The sequence below is a fragment of the Perca flavescens genome, chromosome 4 (genome assembly GCF_004354835.1).
Source record: "Perca flavescens isolate YP-PL-M2 chromosome 4, PFLA_1.0, whole genome shotgun sequence".
Classification (NCBI taxonomy): domain Eukaryota; kingdom Metazoa; phylum Chordata; class Actinopteri; order Perciformes; family Percidae; genus Perca; species Perca flavescens.
Window position 1 is genome coordinate 4,290,226 of NC_041334.1, and position 14,948 is coordinate 4,305,173.

A 14,948-nucleotide genomic window follows, 5' to 3' on the forward strand; every position below is an offset into this window, starting at 1 on the left:
TCACTTTTGTGTGCATGGCTCATTTTGTACATTAGATTTTAAGAAAGATGTTCTCTACTCTAGAGTGAAAAAATAATCGAAAAAATAAGTTTTAATATCTCTTAATATCATGGTTTGAATGTTGCTCTCTTGATTGCTTCAAAATGCAAATGTTTGTGCTTAAAATATTATTTGTTTCTGTTTTGGTGTTCCATGAATAACAGAAAATGATCAGAGAATAGTCTTTTTTCACAGCAGACATTGTTACTATTTGTAATTTTTGATACTATTTTCATACTAAATGATTTATTACCAAGAAATGTATGAGCACATCCCTGGTTAACCAAAGATTAAAATTTGTATTTTGCATTATTCTTTGAGGAGAAACTCAGTTTTTACAGATCTGTGGATTAAATCATCTAATTGATTAGTCGACAAATCATAAGAGTGTTAGTGTTATTATTTCTTTAATCAAGGACAGACCTAGTTATCACATTGTTTTATGGTGATTTTTGTGTAAATGTCAGTCATAAAATGAACTACATATCAAACAAAAAATAACTAAAAGTGTGTATTGTTGATGAATACACCGTAAAAGTGTTATTCAAATTGAATTGACTCTTTATGGCCTATATGAGTCCAAATCTAGTAGTGTTTTTCATTTAGCATTGTAAAGCTTTGTATATATGAGAGAAGCTTCTTTCAAGATGGAGATTTGTGTCTGGCAAATAACTCAACCTTCTGATCAATAATATTCTATCATTTTGTTCTCTTTAACTCTAAAGTAACCAAGAGCTGTCTGGTGAAACAGATTTGGACAGTCGACTCATGAACCTCTCAAATACTGGCAGCAATTTCACAATAGCTGTGTATCGGGACACTTTAAACACAGCTATAATCAAGAATGTGATTACTGTGGTTCTCTGCATCTCCATCAACTATGTCAACAGTACCCTGGTGTACACATTCACAAAACATCAGGTCTGAGTCTTGTCTATTTCTAGAAATCCATTCAGCATGTATGCATGTGTGTACCAAGTTGAAATTCATTTAATCACTTCTTAGGATTAAACAGTATGTTTTGATATATTCTAATATAATCAGTGCCTGACATGGACTGGTACTCACTTCAGATTTTTGTTTACTAGTATGGTGTTATAGTTGTGCCTCATTCTTGAGCGAGCAGTTGTATATTTTGAGCACAGAGAAATATGTGTGGCAAGCACATACATTACATTTTGAAAATAAATTATACACAAGCAAAAAATTAAACAAAGTGGGATAAAGAGAGGAGGGCTAACTAGTTAGGCTGAGGATAACGCCTTATCTGCTACCACTACGCAGCATTTTCCTCACCAATGTACAGTCTTTATTTTCCTGGACTACAACATCCTCCTTAGCAACGAAGTAGGCTGTGTTAAATTTCAACATCTCTGCCTCATCTGCGCTCTGATTTACAGCCTCTTGTCTTCTAAAAGCAACCGGCAGTGGCATTGCTTTTTCATTTATTAACGTGTCACGGCATACTGTATGCTTGAAGCTAAGACTGTTTAAACTGCGAAGTGACTGCACTGTTGGCAAACCGTGTTCCCCACAGTTCTGGGATAGTGACTGCAACATTCGCAGTTCATGAAGTTTGTCTCCTTACAGTACATCAACCAGCTGCAAAATGGAGGGATTTGACCTCTCACGATTTTAACTGGTTGAGGCGGCAGATAGGGACTTGACTCCGGTCAAAGAATCAGGCTCCACAGGAAGTATGTCTGGTTAACAGAGCTTTATTTTGAGTTGCATTGGTAGTTTGAGTTTGTGGTGTTTTCCTCACGAATGCACAAACCAGACAGAATGAAGAAAAGGAATAAGGAGAAAGTCCGCTGCCTCTCTAAACAGACATCAAAGCAGAGAGCCGCTCACTCAACCGACACAGACTGCAGTATTGCCGTCCACCTGCATGGGGCGTGGACAGGCTCTCCAACACAGCCGCTCCCGAATGTCTATCGGGACATTTGATATCATGAGGAAAGTCTGTCAGCAGGTTTGTCTTCGTCTTCCAGTTTGGGCAGCTTTACCAGTCGGGCCACAGGACGTACATAAGTCCTATCTTTGACCTGAACAGCAGCAGTCCGGATGCAGCCATCCGTTCCCTCATAAGTCTCTGTGACCGTGCCAACAGGCCAAAGAGCACGTGGGAGTTGGGGATCCACAATTAGTACCACTTGTCCATTAGTAAGCTCTTTGGTGTCCATCCTCCACTTCTGCCTCTCCTGTAGACTGGGCAGGTAGTTGCGGATGAACGCGGACCAGAAGTTGTCAGCCAGCACCTGACTGTGTCTCCATCGTCGCTTCCCCAGCAGATTGTGGGGAGCGTACAGAGCTTGAGGAAGTGATGCATCTCTGCGTCCCTTAAGCAGGATGTTAGGCGTAATGGGATCCGGGTCGACAACATCAGCCGACACGTAGCCTGAAGGTTTCGCGTTCATAATATATAATAATAATTTATAGTGTTTATTGATCCCCAGTGGGGAAATTACAATTTACACTCTGTTTGTTAGGAATCACTACACACACTTCATGCACACTTCATGCACAAATGGAGAGATGTCAGAGTGAGTGGGCTGCCAGTGCTGGACCAGCGCCCTGAGCAGTTGGGGGGTACGGTGCCTTGCTCAAGAGCACCTGGCAGTGCCCAGGAGGTGAACTACCAATCCACACTCTGTACTTTGGTCCATACTGGGACTTGAACCAGGGACCCTCCGGTTCCCAACCCAAGTCCCTACGGACTGAGCTACTGCCACCCACACTGCCGTCAACTTCAGTGAGTACCGTCTGCAACACGGTCTCTGGCACAGACTGCTCTTTGAGGATGACCTTCAAAGCTGTCTTAACTGACTTGACTTCTCTCTGCCAGGTCCCACCAGAGTGAGGAGCACTTGGTGGGTTGAAACAGAAAGTGATTCTCTGCTCGGCCAGCTGTTGCTGCAATGTTGGGCCCATGGTGTAGAATGCCTCTCGCAGCTCCCTGTCCCCTCCGACAAAGTTTGTACCATTGTCTGACAGTAGCTCAAAGGGCTTACCACGTTGAGCAATGAAACGTCGCAGGGACATCAAGAAGGCATCTGTATCCAGAGATTCCAATAAATCTAGGTGTACACATCTCGTTGTCATGCACTTATACACAATGCCCCATCTCTTCTCATTCCCCATCTCTTCTCATTTACGGTAAAGGGGCCAAAGCAGTCCACTCCGGTTGAGTAGAACGGTGGCTTGTAAATGCGTAGACGTGCTTGCGGGAGGTCAGCCATCTTTGGAATTTCAGGCTTTGCCCTCCAAAACTGAAATTCTCGGCAAGCATGCTGGTGTTTCCGTACAGCTTCCCGTCCCCACAGTATCCAATACTGTCAACGTAACTCTGCTAGTACCATCTCAGGTCTGGAGTGATGAAGCTTACAGTCAAACTCCTGAATCAGTAGCTTGGTAATGTGATTACTGTGATCCAAGACAATAGGATGCATAGCGTCCCTTTCTAGATGTTCAGTGTGGCGCAGATGACCCCCAACTCGGATGAGTCCCGTGCCTTCATTGTACTCTGGAGAAAGGGAGCCAATCCTACTGTCGGGCAGGATAAGTCAATTGGAAGTGAGGGCCTTGATTTCATCAGGAAATGAATCCATTTGGGCATGTGCCAGAAGGATCTTCTCCGCTGTGATGAAGTCAGCTGCGTTATAGGACTGGCGGGAATCAGTGGAGGCCGCCCTGTGAAGGGACTGAACAACCACTTGGACGAGGTCTTTCCAGGTTTCAAATTGACCCGAGTCAGGCAGTTGAGACGTAGGTGCCATTGACATGGTGCCAATGAAGGCGGACTTCCTGAGCTCACTTTCCTCAGGCTCGGTACTGGGGGTAGCCACTCATCTGGAGGTTTGTGCAGAAAATCTGGGCCTTGAGTCCATCTGTGGGGACATGCCAACTATTTCAAAGTCAGTCCCCTGGACTTCTGCGGATTTCTGCAACAAAAGTTCCGACAAAAACTTTGTAGCAACACGTGCAGCACAGTGGTGGAATCAGACCAGAGAAAGATTTGCTCGATGGGCAGAGTGAGCTGGGAACCAGTGAGAGCCACACTCAGTTCAAGGCGAGGCATGTACAGGTGTTTTTTAGGTGCCACGCGAGACCTGGCAAGCACAAAAGAGACATAAATCTGGCCTGTGTAATCAGTTGTGCGCAGATAAAGATGTGGAGCTGTCTTGTCGAAGCAGGGATGTCAGCACAGACTGGAGTGTAGGGTCGAGGAAGCTCCAGGTGAAGCAGGTTTGGGAGTTCCTCTTCCTAGCCTTCCTGAGCCACTGGATGTATTGGGTCATCCCAGCCGATGTCTTGCATCCACAAGTCCTGAATGAGAACCTTAGCCCTGGTAGTGAATGGCACGATGAAACCGATTGGATCATACTGGCTAGCCAGGAGCTTATACAAGTCCTCATGGTGGGCTCTGAGGGTTCCATCTGTGGATGTTTGTACCCTAAGGTGTCGCTGAGACAGTTCCATCTTAAGCCCAGGGCTGGCTCTTGGAGGTCGCTGCTGCTCCTAGACAGCCAAACCTCGCTACTTGCTGATCTAGCTTCATGGGGAAGATCCTCAATGACTGAAGGGAGATTACTCGCCCATTGTCTTATCTCGAAACGACCATCGGAGAGTAGCTTCTGCAGGCTGTCAACCAGGTCTTTGGCTTCTTCTACAGTGCAGGTGCTGTGTAGGAATTTGTCAACATAGAATGACTGTTGTACCGTGTCCTTCGGTATCTCGTTGCAGTAGGACTCTGCTTTCTTAGGGTCTCTGGCGAGTTTGCGTTCTGTGCTGTGAAGACTAGGCAGTACAGCTTCTTTGGGAGCACGAAGAGTTATTTCTGGGGTACGCCAGAGCAGCGGTGTGGCATAGCGCAGGGTGCCATTGAGGTCTACTCACGTTGTAGCTGTTTGGAGCAGAGTGAGGTCTTGTTGATCCTGCTTGGAACGGGTGACCACCTTAGCGCTGTAGGGAAGTGTGTCCAGCTGCCAAAGGCGCTCAACATTCCGGAGGAACTCTTCAGCTGGTGCTGTGGCCAGGTGTAGGCACTGTTGCTCAGTCACAGTGTCTTGGGTGAGTGACGTCGGACCCTGAAGGGACCAGCCTAGTTTAGTGCACACAGCAATGGGGCTACCAGATGGCCCGGTGCGCACTGGTTGAATGGGCATAAGGAAAAGTCAGAGAGGCACAAGCTATCAGCAGTGAAGGCATGTGAGATCTGATACCTCTCTATAGGTGCATGAATGGGGGACACTTGTACAGTAACTGATGAACCATCCAGCTGAGTGACCTTTTGATGAACAGTCCACAAAGGAAGGGTCTCTGGATGTCTGAGAAGCTTCAACTGATGCACCACCTGTGGGAGAACAATACTACGTTCTGATCTGTCGTTAAGTACAGCGTAAGATTCCAAGGTCGCCGTTGTGCAGGAGGATTTTAATGACCTTCAACATAACCTTCTGAGAGGTGTTAGGACGGTCTAAATAGATCCTAGTAGGTGGTAGGCTGACCATGAGAACGGAGCGATGGACTTTCTGGACTGGCTCATGCAGGATGGTGAGGTGTGTTTCCTTACAGACTTTGCAAGGCCACTTAAGGGTGCAGCTGTCCACAGCATGGCGTCTACCGCATCTCCAGGACCTTGTACCCTCCTTAATCCACTTTGTACCCTCCTTAATCCACTTGACAATCTGGCTGGTGGTCAACTTCTTGAATTCTTCACAGGAGTTGAAGTAGTGCTCCTTATTGTTGCAATAAGGGCAATAGGGCTTAGGTTTAGCTGTGTGTTTGGCTCTAACCAGTTCTGGTGTGTCTACCTGGCCTTCCTTTGTGAGGAAGACTGACTGACCTTAGAATGAGTGATTTTTTGGATCCTTCTTGACTGGCTTGGGTACTTCACTCTAGTACAAGGATGTTGCTCGGCTGGAGATAAGCTTTGGTTGTGACTTAACCTGCAACCAAGTCGCTAGATCTGGAAGAGTGTAGGTTATGTCTGTACCAGTCTGCAGAATGTGGTGACTCAGGCAGTATTCAACAAACCCGTCACGATAAGCAGGAGGCATTTTACTCAGGAGCCGGTCCACGTGCGAGCCACAATGTAGCTCATATCCATTCTCCCCTTCTAGGGTCCTCAGCATCCCCACCAAGGACTGAACTGATAGTGCAAAGGTGTCGAAGGCATTGGCATCACCATACTTTAGCACTGGGCTGTTGAGAATGGCGCCTAGCTGAGGGGTCCATGGGCATTGAGTAAGTTGTCCATGGCCATCTTCAGTAGAGCAAAGTCACTTTCACAACCACTCTCGAACACTGGAAGAGTAGGCTTAGGAATGCCATATGCGGAAGCAATCAGCATTTCAGCTCCGGGGACTTGCATATATCCTGGATACTGAGCTGTGATGGCTGAAGCAACCTGAAGGGGTTGGGAGACTGCGTATGCCGATTTCGGCCTCACATGGTAATGCATAGCATGTCCTGGCACAGAGTGATGCGCACCTTGAGGTGCTGGCAGCGTAAGGTTGGCTGCGGCAGCAATGTTCTGTGCCTTGGCGGGAACTGCTACAGGTGGCTGTGCCACTGGGCCCATAAAGACGGGTGGTGTCACTAGAGGTGCTATTGGAGGTTGGGCTGCTAAGAAAGCAGGGGGAAGTGACGTTACCTGTAAGGACCCTAAAGGTGGCGCTGGTGTAGTTGGGGGGAGCTCATTAACCGTGGGTGTTGGAGCAGGGTGAAGGATGGCTGCATGCTGTAATTTTTAATTTTTTAATAATTTTAATGTTTAAATGTCGTTGGTGAGGGGAGGAGATCAGCTTGGCCTTGTCAGCTTGTGATGACTGGGGAAGAGCAGCAAAGCTATCTGATGTTGGGGGGTTTTCCGGTGGAGCCTCTGCATCATGTTCTTGAAGCAGGGATGATACTAGCTTTGCTACCTCCAATCTATTCTCGGCCTTCTTGAGGTGACGCTGGCGCTCCAACTGCTTTGTTAATGCTTCTTTGGCTGTGAGGGCGGGCTTCCTTAGCCTGAAGCTCTAGCTTTTGGCATTCAATGTCAGCACATGAGTCCTCTTCTATCTGACGTCGAACCTCTTTAAGCTCCATCTCCTTAAGCTTCTCCTCCAGAATGGCGGCGTGTTAGGTAGATTTGCCACTGCGGTTGCTATTTGAGCAGGGTTGAGCAGGTGGAGGATGAGCCAGTCGGGGAAAGTATCCAACTTCATAACCTGCCAGATATGGACTTGACTCCGGTCAAAGAATCAGGCTCCAGAGGAAGTATGCCTGATTAACAGAGCTTTATTTTGAGTTGCATTGGTAGTTTGGGTTTGTGGTGTTTTCCTCACAAACGCACAAACCAGATAGAATGAAGAAGAAAAGAAGAAAAGGAATAAGGAGAAAGTCCGCTGCCTCTCGAAACAGACATCATAGCACAGTGCCGCTCACTCAACCGACATCAGACTGCAGTATCGCCGTCCACCTGCAGGGGGTGTGGGGACAGGCTTTCCAACCAGCTGAATTCTCGCAGGCACTCTTCCCGAAAATGGTGAGTTCGGGCATTTTTCGCCACACAAACCTCTGACTCTGAATCATAATCCGACTGTGACACTGTAGACTCTGGAACTAGCACACTAGCTGCAGGTCGGAAGAACAAGTCAATAGTTTGCTTGCTCATTGTTCAGACGCATTTAGCAGGTTGTGACATCTGTCTCCTTCCCACAGACATTTACGCACACTTAATTATCTCTAGGACCCAAACATACTTACAGTGGCCTTCCCAATCCTTCTTACACTCATTGGCCTGCCACAGATTCCAGATTCATTGACGCACCCCTTCCACGTTAACGTAGCCCTGTGTCCTCTCATATACTCTTGCTTGGTGCTCTGGCAAACTGCTGCTGCACACCTGTCATGTCTCTATCAACCTCTCCACTCTGCCCGCACACACTCACACACTCGCTTTCTCTTCAAAATGTAATGTATGTGCTTGCAAAATATATTTCTCTGTCACAGTTACTGGTGAGCGAAATGTCCATTTGTAATGAAATGCATTAAAAAATAAATTTGAAGTGATACACATAAGATATCACAGCTTGACAGTAACGGTTGCCCGGTTGCCCTAGGCAACCATATTGAGTCAATTGGCAACTGTTTCATGGCCTCTGGTTGCCCCCTTTGGCAACCACCTGTTCAATATTTGTGTTTTTTTTAATATATAAAAAAAAAATCAAAACCTACAAAACTGGAAAATCTTATTTTAAAAGAAGTCAATATTTTATTTGGTTGTCTCCATAAAGTTTAAACACTACGTTCATGCACAACACAACATTTCAGCTGTTGTGTGACCATTTTCCACACGCATGTTTGTTGTAAAAAGATACAGTCAATACACTTTTCTGTTCACGTTAAGGGTGCATGTTAAAATCCGGTGCTAATATGGCACCGGTGCCAGGTATCTACCGGACGGAATAACAATTAAAATGTCCCCCTTTTTTGTGCTGATTTGAAAAAAAAAGTTCTGTAATACGTTGCATTTTGAGAGGGATATGAAATTATATATTGCAAGCCATTTCTCTCATTGTCTCAATATTAAAATGTGTTGTATAGTTACATAGAAAAAATTAATTGCTACAAATATAGGCAGATTTAAACATGGCAACCGTATTGTCAATTTCAGCAACCAAAAGCTGATGCCTGGTTGCCAAGCCTGGCAACCACATTAAAAAGTTAGCATTGAGCCCTGGATATGGTAAGACACATTATGTCATGAAACTGCTTAACTAAGCTACTAGGACCTTTTGGGTCCAATTCAGGCACTGAATATCATCAAAGGTACAGTTTCTACTCTTTTCCTCTTGTTTCCTTATCACTTGTGTCCTCCCCTGCAGGTTTTCAAAATGAACCCTCGCTACATTCTGTACATCCACCTGGTGATCAACGATATCATCTTGCTGAGTCTGTTTACTCTCGTTCATGTCCTGAGTTACATTGTTTTCACTCTTAAAGTCTCTCTATGTATCATTCTGGTAATGATCGCTACATTTGCAAGTCTAAACAATCCCCTAACACTAGCATTTATGGCAGTAGAGTGTTACATCGCCATATGCTTCCCTCTACGCCACACCCAGATCTGTACAGTCAGGAAAACGTATGTTGTGATCGGCCTGATTTGGGCGATAAGTATACTCTCGATCCTACCAGATTTATTTGTGGCCTTGGAAACAGAATCCCTGGAATTCTTTCGTTCCAGAGTTTATTGTGTCAGAGACATTGTTTTTAGAAACTCTAATCTGACAGTGAAAAGAGATGTTTCCAACTCAGTGTTTATGGTCATTGTTTGGCTCACTCTTTTCTATACATACTTCAGGATCCTGTTCGCAGCAAAGGCAGCTGCCAAAGATGCCAAGAAAGCGAGGAACACTGTCCTCCTCCACGGCTTCCAGCTGCTGCTTTGCATGCTCACCTACGTTTATGATCTCATGCTACAGGGTCTGACATACTTGTTACCAAAAGAGGTGCTTGTCATTCGCTACACTGTCGCAATATTTATTCAGGTACTACCTCGACTCATAAGTCCAGTTGTTTATGGGCTACGAGACAAGACATTCACAAAGTACCTGAAAAGATATCTGCTCTGTACAACTACTGCTAACACTCATCCACTAAACACTTTAAAGAGGGCATAAAGTCCTGTTTTTGAGTTGTTCATGCTATGCTTACACTGTTTCATAATAAAGGGATAGTTCAGATGTTTTGAAGTGTGGTTGTATGAGCTACCTTTTTAATAGTTAGTGTTTTAGCAGTAGATGGCGGTTGACACGGCCCCAGTTTGGAGAATCAGGCAGGTTGTAACAAAGGATACCAAACCCCAAATTGATGTGAGTGTGTGTGTGAATGTTTATCCCTCCCCTCCTGATGAGATGGCACCTTGCACATTAGGGCAGCAGCTACTCGGATGGTGTGCATTTTTTCACCGGTAAAACTCTGCCTGAATACTTGTGTCACAAGGGTTGAAAATCTGTAACTTTCCTTCTTTAGCGATGGACAGAGCACGTGTGATGTCACCCATTGGTTTGTGGAGATCTGCTATGAGTCGTCGAGTTTGCTGTTACCGGCGCAGCAATCTTGGTTGCGGATGTGACAATTTTAGACAAGAGGGAGGAGTGAAGAAGGAGCCCTTACACTCCATGTTACGTTACACATTTTCACTGGCAATCACATCATAGCCACACCCTAAAACACCCCCTGATTTATCGACGATTTTAAAATCAACAAGGCCATACTTCAAAAAATGAACATCATCCTGTGTTGCAGAAGACTTACAATTAGCAATTGAGACCATAAACTCCTTATGGAAATGTTTACTGAGGTAATCAAGTGAGAAGTGGGTCACACTCTCAACTCACACTCACTCTCTACAGAAACTGACCTCCTTTTTCTCCACACATGTCACCCCCTGCTGGAATTCAGATAGAATGTAGGTTTAAGGCACTTCCACATTTGCAGCACTTTGCCGAAATGGATGCTTTGTCCATTAATATGACTGACTTCCTGCTTCTAACAGTGCAGACGCTTTGCTGCTTGCTCCTGCCTCTGCTTGCATATTTCTGCTGATAATCTTGCTTTTCCTCTGAGAGAAACTATGAGCAGCGGCTCTTGAATACTTATAAATCACTGGACTATACATTTTTTGTAGGCTTAGTAGGCTAAAAGTAAAAACCTACAGGGAAAGCTAATGACTGGGCCCCAAACTCTGATTGTGGGTGACTCTGCTGTAAAAGATATAAAAAGCAGTAAAAACACCAAAATACTCTGTTTTCCCAAAGACATGGTGTCTGACTTGGCCCAAAGAATCCCGGATATTGTATTATACTGCATATAGGGTCAAATCATGTTCTAAAGCAAGAGTCTGAAATACTGAATAGTGACTTTATGAATCTGCTGAACACAGTCAGCTCCCTAAACGCGAAGGTGTCTATCAGTGGCCCTATACCGCCAGTCAGAAGAGGAGCTGATAGATTCGGCAGACTGTTGGCACTGAACAGATGGCTTTCAACTGCATGTACCGACCATTCTCTGCAGTTCATTGACAATTTTAAAATTTTCTGGGACCGCAGACATTTTTTTTTTAAAGCAGATGGACTTTTCATTAACAAGCCAGGAGTAAAGCTGTTCACCTCTAGCCTACTTTACTTTCTGCACCACACATCTGCTCCCTTGGCCAAGGACACAAGATGAATCAAAACAAGAGGAAGACACAACACAGTGCAGCAGTGATCCACCACAGCCCCCAAATGAGCAAAGATTTGACCATGGGAGACCACAGAGCGAAGACGAGAAATATCAACCCCCCTTTTCACCCGTCCAACACTCCTCAAACCCCCTTACCAACCCCGACGCCTTTGAGGATCCGTCACTCTCCCCTCTTTTCCCCATCCCCATGTTGGAGTTCACTGACCAGATAAAGCAGCTGGTGGATGCTGGAACCAAGTATGCTGTCTATAATCTGTATTAACTTTGACTTATTACTTATTATTACTCTTATTACTGGTGATTTTAACATTCATGTTGACAACCCCCAGGACCGAGGGACCAAAGAACTGTGTTGTGTTTTTGACAGCTTTGGACTGACTCAGCATGTGACACAGCCCATGCACAATAAAGGGCACACACTGGACTTGATTATCTCCAAGGGTCTAAACATTTCCAAGGTTGTGGTGACTGATGTTGCTCTCTCTGATAATTCCTGTGTTTTCTTTAATGGCTCTATCTCAGTGCCCAAAAGTGTTCAAACAAAGTTAATCAGAAAATGGTATATCACTGAAAACATCAGTGAAACATTCATTCAGCTTTTCCCCTCCACACCCACCCTCATTGGGGCCTCAGTCACTGAGCTTGTAGATAATTTCAACTGTAAAATTACAAATGTTACTGATGCTATTGCTCCCACTAAGGTCAAAGCTGTCTCTGGTAAGAAAAGATCTCCATGGAGAAATGTTATAGTGGTTATAGTGGCAGGTGGCAAAAAACTAATCTCCAAGTTAATTATAACACCTATAAAGAGAGACTTCGCATTTAGAATTTGGAACTAAGGAATGCATGGCGGTCCTCCTTCTCTGACATTATCGCCAGAAACAATAATAATTCACCTGCTTTGTTTGCTACTGTCGATAGATTGACAAACCCTCCAGTACCAGTAGCATCTGAACTGTTGTCTACCAAGGCTTGCAATGACTTTGCCTCCTTCTTCACAGACAAAATTCAAAAAATTAGACAAAACAGTCAGTGCCTCCATATCAAGTACAGGATATGTGTTGTCACAGTGTTCCCGCAAAACAAATTCCAATATGACACAATTTCATACAATCAACCATAAAAACCTGGAGGACATTATACAACATCTGAAAACCTCCTCCAGTCGGATCCCAAACAAGCAAAAAACGTTTCTGCCGATCAAGAATGTGGAGACCACGGTGTTTTTTTTGGTTAATTTAATAGTCCGATGGATAATTGCTGCTTGTGAAAACGATTGTTGCAGCGTATTTTTACATTTCGCACCAATGCAGTGCATGTTCTGAAATAGAAATAAACATTGCCCTGATGTACACACAGCGTTGTTTAGGTTTTTTTAGTCAGAGAAGCTACTAGGCAGTGTAATATTTTTTTTTGTTCTGTTACCTCCAACCCCCGTTTTGAGTCGCCGTATACACCCCACCCCCTCTGCGCTCCGGGACCTCCCACTTTACAAATTAAGCACTTCATGCTTAAAATATATATCAAGGGTTAAAGGACTTATGTCTCAGCAGGATTTGGAAAAACTTGTCCATGCTTTTATCTTCAGTAGACTTGACTACTTTAACAGTGTCTTTACAGGTCTCCCTAAAAATCAGACAGCTGTAGCTGATTCAGAATGCTGCTGCTCGAGTTCTCACTAAGACCAAGAAAGTGGATCACATCACTCTGGTACTGAAGTGTTTACACTGGCTTCCAGTGCCTCAAAGAATTGATTTCAATATACTTTTGCTGGTTTATAAATCACTAAACGGTTTAGGGCCAAAATACATTTCTGATCTGCTGCTACACTATGACCCACCCAGACCTCTCAGGTCGTCTGGGACAGGACTGCTTGTTGTCCCCAGAGTCAGAACTAAACACGGGGAAGCAGCATTCAGTTTTCATGCTCCACATATCTGGAACAAACTCCCAGAAAACTTCAGGTCCACTGCAACTCTCAGTTCTTTTAAATAAAGGCTGAAGACCTATCTTTTTGATGTTGCATTTCTTCAAATAACTGTTCATTTGTTATACTGAAGTTACATTGTTGAAACTGTATGACAATCTTTATAAGCATATAAAGAGAAATTCCAGTTTTATGTTTAACTGTTTTAACTGCTGTTTAATGTTTAATTTCTTATACTGCACTGTAACTTTTATTCCCGTATTTAATCTGTTTTTAATTTTTTTTATTATCTGTTTTCATGTAAAGCACTTTGAATTGCCCTGTTGCTGAAATGTGCTATACAAATAAAGCTGCCTTGCCTTGCCTAATATCATACAGTCTATGTATTTACCCTTTAGCTTAGCTTAGCACCATTGAAACCATAAACATCACTGGCCTGGACACATCATCCTAACCAGCTCTGCCCTTTTGTCCAAATATGGTCAATTCTGACACAAAATATACCAAGATGGCAGCCAGCTAAATGCAAACTGCTGGCTTCAAAACTGCAGTCAAGCCAACCACAAACACAAATCAGACTAGAGGTCACATCCAGAAAATGCACATTTTTAATGTGCACATCTAGTTTAAACAAGGGACTGTTCGTTATTTATTTAAGGGGCCACCGGAAGAGTTTTGGGACCTTTAGTCAAAACAGACCTGACCCTCCCTTCATCAGCAATACATTTTGAATGACCCTCCAACACGATTGGGAGAAATAATGATGAAACTCCACAACAATTTATTGTACTGATTTGCGCTTAAAAAATCTGTACAGATTTCCATTTTTTTTTTTTTTTTTTACAGCCACAACATTGGTGGCTAAACGGCTGCATTCTCATCTGACGCATCACACTCCTCTGTTACGGTGTGGTGGCCATTTCAGTAGATTTACTCACTAACATTGTTGTAGAAACACAATAAGCATGGAAACTAAATGCACACGTCCTGCATTACTGCATTACTTAAAATACTAAGTTACTCCTCTAGTAAACTAGTATTCACATGAAATAAAACATTGAGACCATTCAGCAAAGCACACTGGGTAATTCAACACTGCTTTCTATGGACTCGTCACTAGGCTTCCTCAGTCATTGTATATTTTAGCATAGGTAAAGCTGCCAAAGCTGAACATTATCCAAAACTCCATTTCTCAGACGAGCGTCAATTTGGGAGCTTGCATGCTACCACTCCTTCCTTCTCAAATTCCTTGAAAAGGCTGTCGTTTGCACAATTTCACAAATAATCACCGGGACCGAAAGGATATACCTCCCGTCTCATGCCTTCCCAGCTGCCGGCTGGTGCTATCCGGGCACGAGTTTCGGCTTTTCAAAATAAAAGCTTGCTTCTGGTCAGCTATGTTTTCGTATGGTGTTTTGGATGTTTTTAAACTAAACAGTACGGCAATCATGCTAATGAATAAAATTATTTTTTCAGCATACAGCAGTTACAACACAATTGAGCTAGCAAAGCAGTTTTGTGTTTATATGTGCGAGCAGGATTTATTCAGTTTGGGAAATCCCATGTTCTCTAAGCTACAGGTCTGGCTGACTAAATAGGGAGGGACCCATCTGCTAGCGAAAGGGGCTGAGACTGAGAGAGCTACATGGATAAATATGCACCAAACAAGCCACTTTGAAATTTTGCTCTTCTTATTAATACAAAAGTTGGGAGACCCTCCCCCATAGACAAAAAATAA

General features: G+C 44.0%; 1 protein-coding gene across 1 annotated transcript; it reads left to right on the forward strand.

Annotated features, from left to right (window-relative positions):
* Window positions 1-807: 807 nt before the first annotated feature.
* LOC114553491 (odorant receptor 131-2-like) lies at window positions 808-9,716 on the forward strand. Its single transcript, XM_028574698.1, has 2 exons — window positions 808-960; window positions 8,919-9,716. The coding sequence occupies exons 1-2, from the start codon at window positions 808-810 to the stop codon at window positions 9,714-9,716; spliced, it is 951 nt and encodes a 316-aa protein (XP_028430499.1).
* The last annotated feature ends 5,232 nt before the right edge of the window (window positions 9,717-14,948 follow it).